Source organism: Lacerta agilis, chromosome 8 (genome assembly GCF_009819535.1).
Source record: "Lacerta agilis isolate rLacAgi1 chromosome 8, rLacAgi1.pri, whole genome shotgun sequence".
In the NCBI taxonomy this organism is placed as follows: Eukaryota; Metazoa; Chordata; class Lepidosauria; order Squamata; family Lacertidae; genus Lacerta; species Lacerta agilis.
The window spans coordinates 36,886,542-36,905,814 of NC_046319.1; the positions used below are offsets into that span (position 1 = coordinate 36,886,542).

The 19,273-nt window shown below is 46.4% G+C and overlaps 1 protein-coding gene across 2 annotated transcripts; it reads left to right on the top strand.

Annotated features, from left to right (window-relative positions):
• Positions 1–4,052: 4,052 nt before the first annotated feature.
• On the top strand, positions 4,053–17,357 carry LOC117050970 (sulfotransferase 2B1-like). 2 transcript variants are annotated; one of them, XM_033156956.1, is made up of 6 exons: positions 4,053–4,276; positions 10,191–10,399; positions 11,712–11,841; positions 14,390–14,484; positions 15,647–15,827; positions 16,189–17,357. In XM_033156956.1, the coding sequence occupies exons 1-6, from the start codon at positions 4,138–4,140 to the stop codon at positions 16,293–16,295; spliced, it is 861 nt and encodes a 286-aa protein (XP_033012847.1). In that variant the 5' UTR covers positions 4,053–4,137; the 3' UTR covers positions 16,296–17,357. The 2 variants fall into 2 exon arrangements, with proteins under 2 accessions (XP_033012847.1, XP_033012848.1); XM_033156957.1 differs by having other exon boundaries at positions 11,715–11,841.
• The last annotated feature ends 1,916 nt before the right edge of the window (positions 17,358–19,273 follow it).

The window sequence follows — 19,273 nt, forward strand, 5'->3', positions numbered from 1 at the left end:
CTAAAATATTAAAATGTAAACATTCACATTTTATTTTATTTTATTTATTATTACATTTATATTTCAACATTCCTCCAACAGCTGAAGGCAGTGGGGTATATGGTTATCCCCCTCCACTCTTTATCCCCAAATCAAACCTGTGAGGTAAGCTAGGCTCAGAGACACTGGCCTAAAATGCCATAAAATAAAATAAAATCTTGTTTCTCATGACCTAGTTAAGAAATGGGAGACCTGTGGTCCTCAAGACATTGCTAGATTCCTGTTCCCACCATCTCTGGTCACTGGCTATGCTGGCTGATGCTGATGGGAACCGGAGTCCAACAGAGAATCTGGAGAGCCACAAGTTCCTCATCCCAGCCTTGGTCCAACACTCCGACAAGAGATAAAATGAACATGAGATAAAACAACTGGAACTTCTACAACCATCTAAAAACAATTATAATACAGCCATAGACGGGGAAAGAACTCTGCTCAAAAGGCCTGCTGAAAAAGGAAGATCTTCTGCGGGAGCCGAAAAGGCAACAGACAATGGTTTGTCAAATATTTAATGGGAGGCAGCAGTGGGCCTACATTTTGGGAAGCCTTGAAGCTGGAACTGTTATGGGGGCTCCTTTGCAACCTGGAACGAAGTCTGTGTAACTACTGTTAGACTCTTCAGTGGAGTTGTTTACAACAACCTTTACAACATCTGGGCTATTGACTCTCAAACTTTGGGGTTGTTGAAAGATATATAACAAAAATAAATCAATTTGAGCCGTGTGACTCAAATTGGGTCTACTAAACTCATTTTTTAAAAAGCAATGTGGATTAAGGTAGTTTCTGAGGCCCCTCTGGGGTTAGGGGGACTGAAGATTAAGTTTCATTAGTTCCATAGTAAATAAAAGGAAGGAAAGGACCCCTGGACAGTTAAGTCCAGTCAAAGGCGACTATGGGGTGTGGCGCTCATCTCGCTTCAGGCCGAGGGAGCTGGCGTTTGTCCACAGACAGCTTTCCGGGTCATGCGGCCAGCATGACTAAACCACTACTGGCACAACTGGACACCGTGACGAGTGCCAGAGCACAGAGAAACGCCGTTTACCTTCCTGTTTACCTTACCTATTTATCTACTCACACTGGTATGCTTTCGAACTGCTAGGTTGGCAGAAGAAGCTGGGACAGAGCAATGGGAGCTCACCACGACCGCTTGGATTCGAACCGCTGACCTTCCGATTGGCAAGCCCAAGTGTGGTTTGGAACACAGCACCACCCACTCCCTTCCATAGTATAGATCTGCCTTGATTGGAGGAAACTCTGAAACCCACCTTCAAGACAAGGTGGGAACTGCTGTCAAACCGTGCCTACCACACCCATCTCACTAAGTTGGCGCAGACAGATGCCATGGTATCAAAAGCTGCTGAGAGACAGAGGAAGAACTCTCCCTGTCTTTCTCCCAACAAAGGGAGAAGGTGATTCATCCTCATGGTCAGGCCTGAACCCAGACTGATTCTGGGTGAGATTATGTGAAGCTAGTAATATGATAAGTTGACTACCCCCCCCCCAATTCTCATAGCATCACTTTAAATTATGATGTGGCTTTTTCTTGTAGATTGTGGGCATGATTACCGGTAACAGAATTACCTCCACCTCCACTTCCGCTTCTTTGACCTGCATTTTTACAACCACAAGCCTTAAATTTGTGAACACTTTGCAAACTGTTCCTTTTGAAAATGGAGTTCATGACTCACTTGTGGTCTTCCTTCAATTTCACATTGAGAGGAAACAGACCAGGGGTGTGTTTTTGTGCATAGGTGAAGTGCTACATGCAGCAGTTTTGCTTGCTTGCTTGCTTTTAAATGTATAATACACTTTTGGCCCTTACTTGGACTCCCAAAGCCTTTTTACAATCATGCAAACTCTGTGGTACAGCATATAATGCAAATTATGTGTTTGTGTGCATGTTTGCACAACACCTGACAGTTAAATACCCAATCCAACAATGTCAATTTCACAGAAATAGATCAAAGCACCGGGATTAAAAGTTGCTCACTGGGGCAAGATGGTTTGAGCATATTACACAGATCCTGTCCTGGCTGCACTGGCTGCCAATTAGCTTCTGGGTCCAATTCCAAGTGCTGGTTTGGACCTATAAAGCCTTAAACGGTTCAGGACCACGATACCTCAAGGATTGCCTCTCCCCATAAGAACCAACCCAGATTCTGCATTTATCATCGGAGGCCTTTTCTTCATGTGCCCCCTCCATGAGAGATCCGGAGGGTGGCAACTCAAGAACGGGCCTTTTCCGCAGTGGCTCCCCATTTGTGGAATGCTCTCCCCAGGGATGTTCGCCTGGCATCTTCATTATACATCTTTAAGTACCAAGAAAAAGCTTTCCTTTTCAACCAGGCCTGGGGTTATTGGTTTTCTTTGCTTTTGTTTTTATTATTTGCTGTGTGGCTTCATTCTGTATTTTTACACAGTGAACTGCCCTCGGATCTTCAGATGAAGGGCTATATACAAATTGTAATAATAAAATAAATAAAATAAAAGTATAAAGAAGGAATCAAGCAAACAAACAAATACACATGCTTCATTTCAGAAGGGACACACACAGAAACACAGAATGCTGCCTTATAGCGAGCCATCTAGCTCAGATCTGTCAACATAATAATAATAATAATAATTTATTATTTATACCCCGCCCATCTGGCCGGGTCTCCCCACATAGACTGCCAGCAGTTCTGCAGGGTTTCAGGCCAGGGGTCTTATTCTACCCTACCTGGATATGCCAAGGAAGGAAAAGTGGACTTTCTGAATGCAAGGCAGGTGTCCTCTCTAGCGCTCAGCTACACCCTTCCTCAGGAAACATAGGAAGGTCAGTCTTCCTATACTGAGTCAGAGCATTTTGTCCATCTGTATGCCAAGCAATGCTTTACCATGGAGGTGCAGCCCTTTCCAAAAGGGCAATCATCGCCTTTCCTGCTGGGTTGTTGTCATTGTCGTTGTCCTGCTTTTTGTTACACTATAGTGCAAGAGTGCTAGTCCAGATGTCAAGGATGCATTAACGCTGGGGAAGCATTACAGTACAACTAATAAAGCAGAATGACATATTGACTGCGACTCCTATCAAATGTGACTGATCTGTAGAAAAGACTTTACAACCTGAAAAAGACAATGCACATACTTTTTGTAATGCACCACTGTTGAATCAACAGCATGTTGCAGGAATACACCTGCAAAAACCCACCTGTTTCGAGGGGACCGTGGTCTAACCACTGGGTAAGCTTTGCACAAGTAAATCAGGATGAACACTGAACACTGAAAAATGTCATTTGGAGGCACCCCTTAAATAATAATAATATAATAATAATTTATTATTTGTACCCCGCCCATCTGGCCAGGTCTCCTTCTTCTGTTTCATCCGAAGGAAGCAAAACTCTCCGGGGACTTCTCATCACTGGGAGAGGTATGGAGAGCTTTGCAGGATGCTCCAGCAAAGGATGGATGACCATATGCCAGGGGTAGCATTGAACTGGATTTCCTGCACTGATGGGTTTGGACTGGACCAGGTGACTTTTGTGGGCCTTTCCCTCAAAAGGGAATTATTGCATTATTTGCAGGCATCATGAACCCCCATGAGTTTCCTTCTACCAAAGAGCAGGTTGAGTACATTTTAAAATTAATTTGCAGAGAGAGGCACACACAGACATGAAAGACGCAACCAGCCCCCCTCCCCTCATTCCCTGGCACTGGTTTCTGCGCTTATTTCAGGGGCACCCAGCTGCCTAAGCAACGAAAGAGTCTTGCTGCCAGCGCTTCTTTAAAGACTAGCAGATTTATTGCCATCATCCTCTCTCTCATGAAACAAGGCTTGCAAGCTGTTTAGCTGCACAAAATTACATTCACAACGAAGGTCATTAACACACACACACACACACACACACAAACACACTAGCACGCTGGCTTTTTTGGGGGGGGGGGGTAACTTAAGTTAAGAGAGTAAAACCAGTCACAAAATGCGAGTCTTAAACAGAAGCAGCCTCTCTGGAGCCCTCGCTCCTCCCCCCCCCCCCGGAGTCTGGGGCGGGAAGGAAGAAGGGAGCTCTCCTTTCCCCGCCTTCTGCTGCTTTTCTCCCCACACACTGCTGCAACCCAGCAAATATGTACAGGCTGGATGTAACGGAGACCTTTGCCGGCCTCAGCCTGCCTGGCCATCTCCACACCCAGGCGTCCCTGAACTTTGCCAGCACTTTCCAGTTCTGCAGCTCTGATGTCCTCCTGGTTACCTACCCCAAATCAGGTAAGGGCTGTGTGAGGCAGGGCAGTGGAGGGGAAAGCCCCCCAGAGGCTCACAGACTTCCTGCCCTTCTTTCTGTCTGCAGCAAAAGCATTGCTTGGGCTGAAACAGGAACACAGGGAGTTGCTTTATTCTGTGTACATAGCTAGGTCACTCTTCTTCTTCCTTTTTTATTTTAATTACCATATTTACTCGAATCTAATGCTCACCTTTATTACGTTGCAGAAATCGAGGGGTGCATTAGATTCGATGGCACTTTAGACTCGAGTAAATACGGTAGGGTTTATTTAGGGGACGACGCATCAGAATACGGTGTTTTGCAAGAAACAACAGGTTAGGTACAGGCTAGATATGGATTGCAGGTATGCAGGGTAAATAAGAGTGTGTACACAGCCTTGGTCAGACCCTTGGTCAGGGTTTCAGGCAGGGGTCTCTCTTTCCCAGGTCTATCTGGAAACGCTCTGGATTGAAGCTAAGACAGGCTGCATGCAAAGCAGATGCTGTACCCCTGAGCCACAAATATCTCTTAGCTGCATAGGAAGCCGCCTTACACTGTCAGAGCTTGGTCTATCTAGTCCAGTGTTGTCTTCTGTGACTGGCAGCGGCCCTCCAGGATTTCAAATAAGGTTCTGTCCCAGCCATAACTGGAGATGCTAGGGACTGAATCTGGGCAGAGCCGTCTTAACCATTGAGCCTACTGACGCAAGGCGCCAGGGCTCAATGGCCTGGAGGGCACCTCCGCCCTCCAGCCCCGCTAGCAGCGCCCGCCAGCAGCGCCCTCCGGCTGCCCGATGGAGCGCGGGAGCACGAGCTGTCCGGCCGCACCGCGCCCTCTGGCTGCCCAGTGGAGCGTGAGCTGCCTGGCCGTGCTGTGCCCTCCGGTTGCCCGGCGGAGCGCAGGAGCGCGAGCCGGCCAGCCGCGCCGCACCCTCCGGCTGCCCAGCACCTGATATGCTTAAGACGGCCCTGAATCTGGGCCCTTCTGTTAAAGGACTCCTTTTCCTCTTCCAGAGCTACAATTCCCAGAGTGGTTTAACAACCAATCCCTCTTCACAGGGAACTCGGGGAATTGTAGCTCTGTGAGGTGAACAGTTGGGAGAATTGCTTCCTAACAACTTTTAGCACCCTTAAGAATCTTAACGAAACACAACTCTTTGGGGGAAGCCATGACTGTTTAAAGTGGCATGATTCTGTTTTAAATGTGTGGTGCAAATGTGTACTTAGTGTGCATTTCTCCTAATAAATGCATGCAATTTTGCCTTACATGAAGACTTTTGTAAGCAATTTCTCCCTAATAGGCATCTTTCTATATTATTCTCATTAGTATATGGAGTTTTAGGCACACTTTCACTTACGTACACAGTTTTGTGTTATTATTTATTGTACTCTTACCAAGTAACTCAAAGCAACCTACATTAAAACCAATTAAAAACAACGATAAAAACCTAAAAAGACAACAATTCAAATAAAAGACTAAAAACACAAACAAAAAGGCAGGACTACAAGCCCTACCCCACTTAAAGAGGCCATGTTGTTGTTTAGTCGTTTAGTTGTGTCTGACTCTTCGTGACCCCATGGACCAGAGCACGCCAGGCACTCCTGTCTTCCACTGCCTCCTGCAGTTTGGTCAGACTCATGTTGGTAGCTTCGAGAACACTGTCTAACCATCTCGTCCTCTGTCATCCCCTTCTCCTTGTGCCCTCAATCTTTCCCAGCACCAGGGTCTTTTCCAGGGAGTCCACTCCCTGGAAAAGGGGCCATGGTATCCTTCAAATCAGAGGGCAAAAATCCAGGAAAAAATTAAAAGTCTTTGTCCAGTGCCTAAAACAGTATGAAGATGGCATCAGGTGTACCTCTCTGGGGAGAGCATTCCACAAGCAGGGGGCCTCCACTGAAAAGGCCTGTTTGTGTGTTGTCACCCTCCAGGCCTCCTGTGATGGGGGCACACAAAGAAGGGCCTCAGATAACAATCGTAGGGTCCAGGTCAGTGCTTGTGGGGAGAGGAGGTTCTTGTGGTCATGAGCCACATAAGGCTCAGCATTTTTAACTGTACAGTTGTAATGAATCAGATCTAAGTTAGGGGATGTTCAGAAACCCACGGTGTTTTAGGAGTTAATGGGCACCCCAGTTTGAGTGGCAAATACCCCTTGGGAGGCGGGACATTCCGCTCTTTAAAAGGAGGGAGGAGCCGTTAGTGTGGGGAGAGTGGGGACTGGAAGAAGGAGGGTGTGGGGCCAGGTTAGGTTAGGTTAGGTTAGGTTAGGTTAGGATTGTTGAAGATGTGTATATGTTGCTGAAAGAAAGAGTTTACACTGTTATGAAACTAAGCTTATGAACCATTACTGAAACCGTTATGTTCTGTAAGAAATAAAGACCTCTTATTGTTGAGCTAAGAAAATATTGTCATTCATTTGGTCCAGCGAGTTATATAGGCTCTTGAGGAGGTGAACTCAGGGAAAGGACAGAACTAACCTGAAGGGTGATAGTTTGTGTCTTGAAGTTCCCTCAGGAGGGGCTAGTGGGCGGAAACCCTGGTATTGCCACAGAGTTGCTAAGAGGGCTTAGCTCACTGATATAGTGAGGGGATCTAATAAGGAGAGACCCCGAACTGTAGGCAAAGGAGAGGTTAACCCCTGAAGCCCTGAGCAGAGGATATAACCGGCCATGGCCGTTGGACAGGAAAACTCCCATTACTAAGGGACCCCCAGATTATAGATAAAAGGGGATTGAAATAACAGACGGACCTCAGAGGGACAGGTGGGGTGCATTGTAATTTGACCCAGAACACCTGATTAAAAATTCACTTAGTAACGAGGGGAGAGTCTGAAGTGGAGGTTCGTCGCAACAGTACACTTTATTTGCTTAGAAAACTGCACTGCAAAATTGAGAAAAGGGCGGATTTCAAAAGATATCTTGTTTTCATTTGCATGCTGTTTGAGATGTGCAGATTAGAAAAGTTTGTGGTAAAATGCAAACCAAACCAAATGTCTCACTCATCCTTAGATGGTGTGATAACTTTGAGTGTGGGAGATAGTGATAGTGTGGGAGTCTGGTGAAAACCCAGGCAGTGCAAAGAGGAAGTCCATCTCAATTTTAATCATAGGATGTCACCTGGCACAGTGGGTTGCTCCAGGTTCATAGCAGTGAGCTGATCCCAGCATCACACTTCGGCCTTCAAAGCTGCATGGAGCCAGTGGCCTAACCAGTGGCTCAGTTTTGCAACAGGATGGTGACTCAATCTGTAGTTCCCTATCATCACCACCACCACCCTCAACAAACTTTTTGATACTCATACCTGCAGTGAAGGATGTGGTGTCAGAATGTGGCCACATCACTGTATAATTCAGCTTTGCTAAAAAGGGTCCAGCAAATTAAGCAAATTAATCCGTTTCTGATAAGTGTGGGGAGAAACAGGACATGCTCAGCTCACCTGTTTTTTACTTTCTGGGATGCCTCTAGTTTTATCATGGAGACAAGATTAGGCAGTTTGTAAAGTGGAAGGCCAAGGGGCTTCTTAAGCTAAGAGATGTTTCCTCTTCAATGGCAAGCAAGTTAGAGGGGAGAAACTGGAAGGTGCACTGAAAAATGTGTAGTTTAATTGCAGGGGTGGGTGGGTTGCACTTCATATCCAACTTGAATACTGCTAGACAGAGGTGTATGGAGTGTTAGGAGAGGGGTATTACCTGTGGTGGGAGACATGTCATGCTCTTTTTGGGGTACTTTGTCCACCTTTGGTACCCATCCTGCACTCAGCGCTGAACTGTGGCTCCTACAGGCTGTCAACATGTGACAGTGGCCACACCCTAGCAACTGCTTTGATGACTGGCTAAACCAGGTGAGGGTAGCTGATGGGTCTCAAGCCCTTGGTGATCTAGGGACTTCTCCTGCATGCAAAGACAGGCTCCAGCTGATTGAGTGTACAAGACCAATAGTGGGTCCAATGGTCAAGAAGGTGGTTTCTGCATGTGCTGTAGCGGGAAGTGAGGCTAGCTGGAGCTCATCAGCCTGGGAAAGTAGCCCATCTTGGAGAAGGAAAGCATGAGAGATGAGGCAATGTTCTGATGACCAGAGGGTGGGAGTGGTGGTGGCTAGAAGTTTAAGGGTCTGCATGGAGTTCAGACTGACAGCATCGAAGGCCTTCAGATTCCTAAGCTGTCCCTTTGATCTCTGTGCTGACCTGCCCCTTGAAGTCAAAGTGATATGTGTCAAGTTGCATCCTCTTTCACTTCCACCTCCCCTCACACACTTTTCTCTGGACCTTGAGCTGAGAGGTCATCTTAGATGTATCTTCTGAGAACCAAGGGGCAAGTCTGGCTTCTTTGTTTCTCCAGCTAATTAGTTAGTGCTGTAGAACTCAAGAATATGCTTCCCTTAATAACCATGAGCTTTCTTGTTTTATATTCCCAGTCTGAATGCCTTCCACTTGAAGGTGTGCTCCATTAAACTTCTGCTATTGCAGCAAACTCCATTGGCTAACACAAAAAATTGGTTACTACATCTAAAGCCTGGTGAACGGACTGATAAACCGCTTTCCAAAATATATACTAGAGACTACAGAAATGAATTTAACAAACAGCAAAATAAAATAAATTCTTTACCCTTTCCATATCTGTGTTGAGCCTCAACAATCTGTGATGGGCTGGTACCAATGATGAGAAGCTGAAGCAGGACCACATCTGGTAATAATGACAATGAGGCGATTGACTCACTGAGGGGCAAGTGGGGAGCAGCCAGCCCAAGAGTTTTCCAAGATCTGGACCAGAGACTCAAAGGAGGCTTTCATTTGTGCCAATGGGAGTTTCCACTGAAATGCAATAGCAGCTTTAGAAGCGCTCCTTTTTGTTGTGGATCTTGGCAGGGAGAGAGAGAGAGAGGGAGAGGTGGCTGCATAAACACCATACCTTTAAAGCATATTCCCACACTGCCCCAAAAATCCTTGTAACTGTAGTCTGTTAATGATGCTGGGAATTGTAGTTCCATGAGGACTACACTACAGTTCCCAGAATTCGTGTGTGTGTTTTAAATGTTTGGTATGTATGCAGAGAGAGAGAGAGAGAGAGAGAGAGAGAGAGAATGTGTTCAACTCTCCTCCCCTCCTCCCAAAATGTCTGCCAGTGTTTTATTTATAATTGTTGAATATTGTACAGCAAGGGAACATCTGGATTAAATATACAGTATATAAAGTAAGGGTTGGCATTTTGATTATGATGATTACTTGTGAACATTGCCAAAAAAACCCCAAAAAACTTAACCAATACCACAGCAAACTCTCATCTGGACCTGCCCCCAGTCTATAAGAAATGTCTAACTCATGCTTTTATTCTTTGAATGACATCAAATGAATAAGCTAACACAGGCTGCATGAACACCATACATGTAAAGCACAAGATCTTCCCTCTAAAGAATTCTGGAACTGTAATTTCCCCCCACAGAGCTACAATTTCCAGCACCCTTAACAAACTACAGGTCCCAGGATCCTTTGTTGGAAGTCATGTGCTTTAAATGTGTGGGGTGTGCACAGTCACAGTTTATCTCATCCATATAATACATTTAAAGCAGATTTAAAGGGCATAGCTTCCTTCCAATAATGTTGGGAAATGCAGTTTTTTAAAGGGTGCTGGGAACTGTTATTCTGTGAGGGGTAAAACTACAGGTCCCAGGATCCTTTGGTGGAACTCATTTGCTTTAAATGTACTTCAGATGTATAGTGTGGATGTGACCAAAGGTGGACCAAAGACTGCCTTCAGCAGTCTGTAACCTTATTATACCCTATATGAAGAAGCCTTCTTCCTTGCAACAAAAACAATTGCAATCCTTATATTTAACAAGCCTGCCATTAATGAGGTTGTCCCTGGAGATCCTGCAGTGGTGGCGGACAGAGGCCTTCCCCTGCTGATGTTCTTGTCCTCCCCTCTAGGCACCACCTGGATGCAGGAGATCCTGACCTTAATCTACAGCAAAGGAGACCCTCAGCCTGCCAAGAACATCCCCAACTGGACCCGGAACCCATGGCTGGAGCACACCTACTTCTCAAAGATTATCCGGGCGTCAGAAGGACCTCGCCTCCTCACCACCCATTTGCCCTACCACGTGTTATCAGCTTCTCTGAGGAAAGCTAAGCCCAAGGTATGTGCAAGGAGATCCCATACCTGGCCATATTTCTCATGGCATCAGGACAGGGCTGGCCCTACCGTTAGGTAACCGTCTCAGGCGGCAGATGTTCGGGGGTGGCAGCAGCAGCAGCAGCCTTCATGGCTGTTTCCTCCTGAGCCCCTTGGCCATTCTCTTCTGTTGGAACATAAGCAGCTGCCTTATTTCAAGGCAGACTATTGTTCCATCTGGCTCAGTGTTGACTACATCAGGCATGGGGAAGCTCTGGCTTCTCTAACTGGCCCCTGGGTCCCTCCCCACAGCACACCAGCTCTCCCTAAGCCACGCCCCCTCACTGGCCCTGCTGCACCCATTTGCCCCGCCCACGTTTGCCTCTGGCCACGCCCACCGGTGGCATGTGGCCCCCAGAAGTCTCCCCAGAAGGGATTCCCCACCCCTAGTCATCAACACTTCACTGGCAGCAGCTCTCCAGGATTTCCCACCAGGCATTTTAACTTAAGGAAACTTGTTGGCAACCAGCAGCGCTCTCAAGAAGATAAGAAGAAAGATGGATTTGACTCTGTATGGTCTCGATTCATGTCGTTTATTAACAACAGTACAGCGAAATTCCTTCTGCCTCAGTCACAGCAGCCACTATGGAGAAATTATCTTAACACTTTAGATTGAAGAATACCCTGTGGATGTGAGTTTAAAAGATTTTCCAAGTCTGTTCTGATGTCATGTGGATGACTGCATACAAGACTTAACATGGGTACATGTATTTGTCCTAGAAGACAACAATTTATGTTTTGTATTTTATTTTATTTTTTACAAATTTCAATAAGAAGAGCCTTGCCCGCTTAGGTTGCATGTACACCATACATTTAAAGGACACTTCCTCCGAATAATCCTGGGAGCTGTAGTTTGTTAAGGGTGCTGGGAATTTTAATTCTGTGCAGGGTAAGCTACAGTTTATCCTGGAAATGTGCTTTAAACGTTATGGTTTGTATGCAGCCTTAGATGGCTTTAAAATTTGGAGTTAGACAACTTCAGGGAGGATAAGGCTATCCGTGGCTACTATTCGTCATGGTGGCTCTATGCCGTCTCTAGATTCAGATATTGTATGCCTCTGGGCACCAGTTCCTGGGGAACAACCGCAGCAGGAGGGTCTTGTGTGTGGGCTTCCCGGAGGCACCGAGGTGGCCATTGTGGGGCTGGTTGGTTGCTTCCAGAAGGGCTCTTGTTATGGAGGGGAAGGAAAATGGAGGGCTGCTTTTTGTCTTTTCCACCTGGGCTGCGTCGTGTTGACCTACATGGCGTGTGCCCTCTGCATCTTCATTTGCTCCAGCAGGTGATCCACCTGACCAGAAACCCCAAAGATGTTGCTGTGTCCTTCTATCACTTCTGCAGGATGGCCAAATTCTTCCCTGACCCTGGCACCTTTGATGAGTTCCTCCTCAGCTTCTTGGATGGCACAGGTGTGTGAGTCAGGTCGGGCATCTCTGCGCCACAGTCGTCGTTTGGGCTGCCTGCCTAACAATGCCTTAACTATCATGGCTTCAGTCACACACACACCCCCAGAGCCACCTGGGAATATGTAGTTTTGAGATGGTACAGATACTTCTGCCTATTAGAGGAAGGGCCAAAGCTCAGTGGTGAAAGGTCCCGGGTTCAATTCACAGCATCTCCAGAAGAGACGCATGTCTGAAACCCTGGAGAGCCTGTCAGTGTAGCCCAGGGGTGGGGAACCTGTTTCCGTCTGAGGGGTACATTCCCTTTGGGTAACCTTCCAGAGGCCTGAGCACAAGAACCCTCTCCCTTCCTGCTTGCTTTCCAGCAACTGATATTCAGAAGCATTACTGTGGAGAGCCTTGTTCTCTATGAATGTGTCCAATCCTCTTTCAAAGCCATCCACCACTGCCCGCTTTGAGAGCAAGATCCATACTTTAATGCGCTGCATGAAGAAGTCCTTTCTTTTATCTGTCCTGAATCTTCCAACATTCAGCTTCATTGAACGTCCACGATTTCTAGCATTGAGGAGGGGCATTTTCTCTATCCACTTTTTCTGTGCTGTGCATAATTTTATAAACTTCACATCTTGCTCCTATGTTCTCTAAACTAGTTGCTGGGCCATTTCTCTTGGCAGGAACACTGTGCCCCGGGTGTTTCCTAGGGCAGCAGGGTGCGCTGCAAGACACAGAGTGTCATGGAGACCCCAGTCAAGACCTTAAATTGCAGGGGGCCCTATCCACAGTGTACTGGGCCCTGGAAAAACTGTTGGCATCCCATTCCTCAGAGTTTGTATTTCCCCCCTCTGGAATCTGGCCTAATTTTGAAATTGCACCTCTAAATTAGCATATACAAATTTTATGCAAATTTGCGCTGTGGGCCTGTGCCCTGGAGTCATTTAAATACCCAGCAGCACTGAGGGCTGGGCCCATAATGATGCTACCTGCAGCTTCAGAAATTCAGTTCACCGAAGTGTCATCATTGCTGCTAAAAAGCCACGGGGAAACTCATAAAAGCTGAGATTTAAGATCACAAATAAAAGAGTAAAAGAACATATAACTTCTCTCCCTGCGTACTATCTGGGATCTTTGCTGCTACCAATAGTGCCTGTTTGTAAACCTTACATTTGATCGCATTTTGATTTTACTCTGGGATCTATAGTGCTATCAGTACAATCTTAGCACTACTACAACTAACTGCTTCTATTTGGAATCTCTAGTACCACTAGAAGTGTCATATTATTACTACTATCTGGGATCCCTAGTGCTACCAGCAGTGTCTTTTTCTCTTTGAAATCCAGTGGGGGTTTTGTTTTGTTTTTTGAAAGAAAAAAAAACATTTTTGGGGCAGTCTGTCCTCCATTTTTAAACAATTTAAAATAGTAACTGAAAATTCTTATGGAAATACGAAACCACAATAAGCAGCTGTTTGATTTCTGCTCTCTGAGGTTTGTACTGAGATTCCGGGGCGGGGGGGGGGGTCACTCTAAGGGAGTGTGGCTGTGTTCCAGCTGTGTTAGCTTGGATGCATTCCCAAACTTCTGCCCTTTTAATATGAGCTTATGAAACACTTTTCTAGCAAACACCCACAGGAAAGCAGAGGTCAGGTTTCCCTTTTGATCCTAGCAAAGTTCACTTCAGTTCGCAAAGCCTTGGAGCTGTGTGATTTTAGTCATTGCAAAGTGGCAGTTCTGAAAAGCAGAACCCCTAAATAAACCCAGCTTCTAACTTGCTTGAACTGGTAGTTATTGAGACCGCCTTTATTTAATCAGAAATCCAGTTGAGACAGCTTGCTGTGACAGAGAATGGGAAGGATCCTTGCACCTATGGAACCTCTGCCTGTCACACCACTAATGTTAAAAGCACAGGAACCTTTTTTTCTTTTTTTTAAGAAGTGGCAACTCCAACTGTGCCAGATCACTGGTTTTGATTCTTCCTCTTTTAGATGGGGAGCCTGTTTCCTGCATTAGTAGGAGAGATTTGTTGATTCAGAGCAACATTGCTCACTTTGCTATTTACCTTTGCTTAAATGAGCCAGAGCCACTGGATGGATTAACCACATTCTGAAATCTCAGCAAAGTGCATGAAGGTGGAATGGACCCTGCCCTCTATGGAGACATGTAGACTGGCTGGCTGGCATTATAGGAGGGATAGCATTATAACATCAGACCCAGAGCCTCTCTATGTGGCCCTTGGAACTCTCCCCAGTCACACACACCCGGCACCAGTCCTGCATCACCCCCAGAGTGCTTTTGCTGGGCTGGAATGTGTCCTTCAATTCTGATCATGCCACTTGCTTTTGTGGATGGAGGTTAGAGGATTGTGTGTTGAAAGTAGCCTACCCCGTATAAAAGTAACATTTACAGTCATTGCCTCAACCGCTTTTGCATCTGGTCCTGCCACTGCTGCCATGTGACCCTCAGAAGGTCGCCCCAGACTGAGAAAGATTAATGCAGTGTTGAAGGCAAAGGCGCTGCTTCCATCTTCTGATCCATCTCTTCTGTCCTGTCCCACACAGTGCACTACGGCTCCTGGTTTGAACACACCAAAGGCTGGCTCAGCTGCAAGGAGGAGTTGGATGTTTTCTACATCACCTACGAGGAACTGCACCAGGTGAGTTCCCCTAGCCCCACGCGCACACTATATGGGTGGTTAAGTTGATGCAGCCTTGTCTGTTGGCCTTTTGTTTCGAGAGCAGGTGGGTGTGAGCAATTGCCCTGGAGTGACAGGTTCATGCAGGCAGCTCAGGGAACATGTTGGATGGTGGTGCTTGAGGAAGGGCTGCAGTTTAGCAGCAGAGACCTTGCTATGCATGCAGAAGGCTCCAGGTTCAATCCGTGGCATTTCCAGGTGGGGCTGGGGAAGGCCCGTCTGAAACTTTGGAGTGTCTCTGCTAATCAATGTATAGACAGTATCAGGAAGCTAGATGGACCAATACTCTGATGCAGCTTCAACATTCCCTGTATTGTTTTGCCATGGCTTAGCAGCAGAGCCTCCTGCCTTTCATGCAAAGGCCCCATGTTCAATCCCCAGCCTCTCCAGCTAGGGTTGAGAGAGATCCTTGCCTGAAACCCCTGAGTGCTGCTCCCAGTAAATGTAGACAATGCTGAGCTAGGTGGACCAATGGTCTAACTAGGTATAAGCTCCCTCTGTTCTCTTTTCTAGCTTAAAAAAACAACTTTGCAGAGTAGCTGGACATGCTGAAAAGTGCAGTGCCAGTGAGACCCTGGGCACCTACCCATCTTGATTTGCCCAGGGGCAAATGAGTGTCCCGGACCTGCGCCATGAGTGTTTTATGTGTCCTTCAACAGCTGGATGTAGCCTGTAAGGTCCAGCTTCTTCCCTCTACTCACTTCTGTGATCCCAGGGTAGGGATAAGAGATAAATTCGATTCATTTTGCACGTTCTGCAACAGTACGCAAACTGAAGCAGCAATCTTTTGAAATCCACACTTCTCTGAATTTTGCAGCGCAGTTCTCAAGACAAGGAAGGTCCACAAAAATGCACCAACCTGAGTAAAGCTTACATTAAAATGATTGCATTACTGAAAACGACATGCATTCTATTAAGAGAAAGCCGCTTTGCAAAAATGTTTATATTAGGCAAAATTGCATAGAAATGTGTGTGTATTAGGATTCACAGATAAAATGCTGGTGAATCTTCATTCTTAAAAAATAAATCTTGCACTAATGCAGAAATGCACAGGACTGAACTTAAGATTGGGAAAAATGAGAAACTGAAATGGACTCCCTTGCCTTGCCTTCCCTTTCCCCAGGATCTGGAAGGCTCTGTGGAGCGACTGAGCGCCTTTCTTGACTGCCCTCTGAAACCAGGCCAGATGGACTCCATCCAGAAGCATTGTAGTTTTGCTTCAATGAGAAACAACACCATGGTGAATGGTACACTCGTCCCTCATGAGATCATGGATCCAAGCAAGAGCCAGTTCATGAGGAAAGGTGGGTGGGGAGACAAGGAGGGCTGGGCGAGTGGGAACTTCTGCAGCAAAGCTGCTGCTCCCTGCTGGAGCTCTGTGCTCCTTCCAAACACACCCAGTATTAGTTTGCTGAAGTCTGTGACAGAGTTTCTCCTGCATGTTCCATCTCAACTGCTTGCTCTGCAGTAACTCGGAGCAGGGCTGCTAGTGTGGCTGCCCCTGTTCTGCAGAACAGCATTCCTGTTGAGATAAAACAGGCACCCACTATCTGCATTTCCCACACTCCTCAGTCACTGATTGCTCCCTCTGGCCAGATGTTGCTGGACAAGGTGATGTCTGCTGTGCTCTGACCCAGCCAGACAATGCCTTTGTGTTCTTCTCAGGTATTGTTGGAGACTGGAGGAACCACTTTTCCCCACTGCAGATCGAGATGTTCAACAAGAAGTACCAGCAGGAAATGGGAGACTGCTGCCCGTGTTTCATGGACTGATAGCGACATGATCCAGTAGCCAAGGGATTATAGCTAGCTGGGGATTCCTACTGTGTTCAAAGAACCAAATCCTACACACCAAAGGTGGGTGTATGGGGACCAGCTTGCCAAAAAAGGGCAGCCACTGGACAAAGGCTCTGTGGGGACCTTTCCCATGCCAGATAAATGTGATGGAGCTCAGAGTCAAGGTCGTCACCCACATAGACAGAAGCTGTCTACCTTCCATAACCTGATGCCCTCCAGATGTTTTGGACCAGAACTCCAATCAACATCAGCCGAGTTGACCATTGATGTTCATGAGAGTTGTAGTCTGAAACACCTGGAGGGCCCTCACCAGCAATGAAGATCTTATACCTGAGATTCCTGTTACCTGAGGTCCTTTAACCAGAGATGGATGAGATTGAAATGGGGATCTTCTTCAGAGAAGCCACATTCTCTGCCAATGGGCAGGAGGTGGTTGGGAAGGCTCTGTGGGGAGTAATTTCCAGCTTATCACTCTGGCAGGGGTGGGGAACCTGATTCAGGCCCTCCGTATGCTGGTGGACTGCAATTCCTATCAGTCCCAGCCAGGATGGCCATTGCTCAGGGATAATGGGAGTTGTAGACAAGCAACATCTGGAGGGCCACATTCCCTATCCTTGCTCAAGGGCCTCCCCTCCTTCCTTGGGTCCTGCAGAGCTATTAGTCAAGGTGCTTACAAGTGGTACAGCTTCCCCACAAGGAGCAGGACATGGTTTTTTGTTTGTGTTAAGCAGAACAGGACAATGAGTTACTTGGCTTTGTGGTGTAATTCTGGAGATGGTGCAAGGAGATGGTGCAATTCTTCTTGGCAGAGTGGTTTTCTAGTCTGCAGCCACAACATGGTTTCATTCAGTGGCGTCCAGCATCGGCTACAAATACAAGGGAAGCAGCCAGCTGATTGTCCAGGCTGCTTGGCTTCCTTGCCCCCTACCCCCACTGTACAGGAAAGGCAAGGTGCATGGGAGAACCTATTCTTGGAAGGCTGATGCTGCTCACCTGGAAAATGATCTATCCACACAATCTTGGGTTCCCAGAGAACAAGCATAGAATCATAGAGTTGGAAGAGACCACAAGGGCCATCCAGTCCAACCCCCTGCCAAGCAGGAAACACCATCAAAGCATTCCTGACAGATGGCCGTCAAGCCTCCGCTTAAAGACCTCCAAAGGAGGAGACTCCACCACACTCCTTGGCAGCAAATTCCACTGCCGAACAGCTCTCACTGTCAGGAGGTTCTTCCTAATGTTTAGGTGGAATCTTCTTTCTTGTAGTTTGAATCCATTGCCCCATGTCCGCTTCTCTGGAGCAGCAGAAAACAACCTTTCTCCCTCCTCTATATGACATCCTTTTATATATTTGAACATGGCTATCATATCACCCCTTAACCTTCTCTTCTCCAGGCTAAACATACCCAGCTCCCTAAGCCGTTCCTCATAAGGCATTGTTTCCAGGCCTTTGACCATTTTGGTTGCCCTCTTCTGGACACGTTCCAGAAGGCACCAAAAGCTAAGCAAGCTTCCTCCCACCCAAGACAGTTCCTTGGAAATTGCCATGCTTTGCCCACTCGTGTTTAAGGAGAATCCTGGCATCATCTTTGCCACATTACTCTGCTGTCTTCCCATGTTTTTTCAGACCGAAGTTGTAGCAACTATTTTTCGCACCTCAATAAAATGCAGGTGCAATGCTAGCCTGTGTGGACAAGGTAGGCACTGTTGAGAAATCAAAGACCTGTTGTGCCTTTAATTAAAAACTTCCTGCTTGCAGCTTCTGCCCTTGAATTAGTTACTATTTAACAAGACAGGGATTAGGGATTAGCAGTCTCTTAAGTAGTCAGCTGCCTGTACCCAGGACTCAATAAAATGTTTTATCAGTACCATCTTGTGTGTATCCTTAACATTGCTGGAACTCACAGAAGTAGCAAAGTGTGCTTCATCAGTTTTGTATTGCTTATCCCTTGCTGCTTTTTTTTTTTTTTACACCCACACCATTAATCGTTTTTATGAGGCTGAAGAAGTCCTCACATGAGCTATAGTGTCAGGAGACCAAGTGAACTCTCTGTTGCTTAGGGGCCAGGAAGTGGAAGGCTCAGTCAAGTTCTATAGAGTGTTCCAACAGCCACCCACCACCTACAAATGCAACGTGACAGCTGTTTGGCTTGATTCAAACACTCAAAATTGTTCTTGGGCAATGTTGTATTCTGAAGGGGAAGAATATAATGGAAGAATATAAAGGAATGAAAAACAGCAGCACAGAGGAGATTGCCATTGGCATTTTCTCAACCTGCTCCTGTGCCGTTCACAGCCCACGGACATGCTGAAATCCAGAAGTTGAGATTTCCTCCCCCACCCACACGAATCTCCATGTCAGGAAAAGCTTCACCATGTCAAATCCTGCACAATAGGCTTCTGTCAAGGCAGAGGAACAGGGCCAGAAAATTATGCTGGCAATTCTCCCTCCATCCCCCCCCCCAACTACTGGCATGGGGGGGGGGGAGACGACAACCCAAGGGCCTTTGACAGTGCTAGCAGAAAACAAAAATTAGGAGGCGGAATCCAAAAGTTATTTCAAAAATCTTTATTTTTATTTAATCATTTTAAATTATAACTTAATAATTTTTCTCCAAGGAACACAACACTTACAGATCAGAAAGGAATGGGGAGGGTGGAGAAAGAAAGGATTGTAACTTACACACAGAACTCCAAGCCACAAAAGGATTTTTAAAAGGCTTGGACAACAATAAAACAGAGGGGGGTAGTTTTAGAGAGAGGTTTGGGTTTACAAAGTAGATTTGGACCATTTCATGCTGCTTTTCTTTTCTTTACATAAAAAACAATAATACTCTCAATATGGCTCTTTTAAGCAAATCAGATACAAACATGCTATTTCGCATAATCCCTGCTGCACAACAGCTACAGAGTGGGAGAGAAACACACCCCCCCACACACACACACAAAACACC

Bases quoted from the DNA above. Each gene is read 5' to 3' on its own strand.
- LOC117050970 (XM_033156956.1), top strand. From the start codon at position 4,138: ATGTACAGGCTGGATGTAACGGAGACCTTTGCCGGCCTCAGCCTGCCT. The intron at 10,400-11,711 runs GTATGTGCAAGG...CATTTGCTCCAG, and splicing joins TGAGGAAAGCTAAGCCCAAG to CAGGTGATCCACCTGACCAG. The intron at 11,842-14,389 runs GTGTGTGAGTCA...TGTCCCACACAG, and splicing joins CAGCTTCTTGGATGGCACAG to TGCACTACGGCTCCTGGTTT.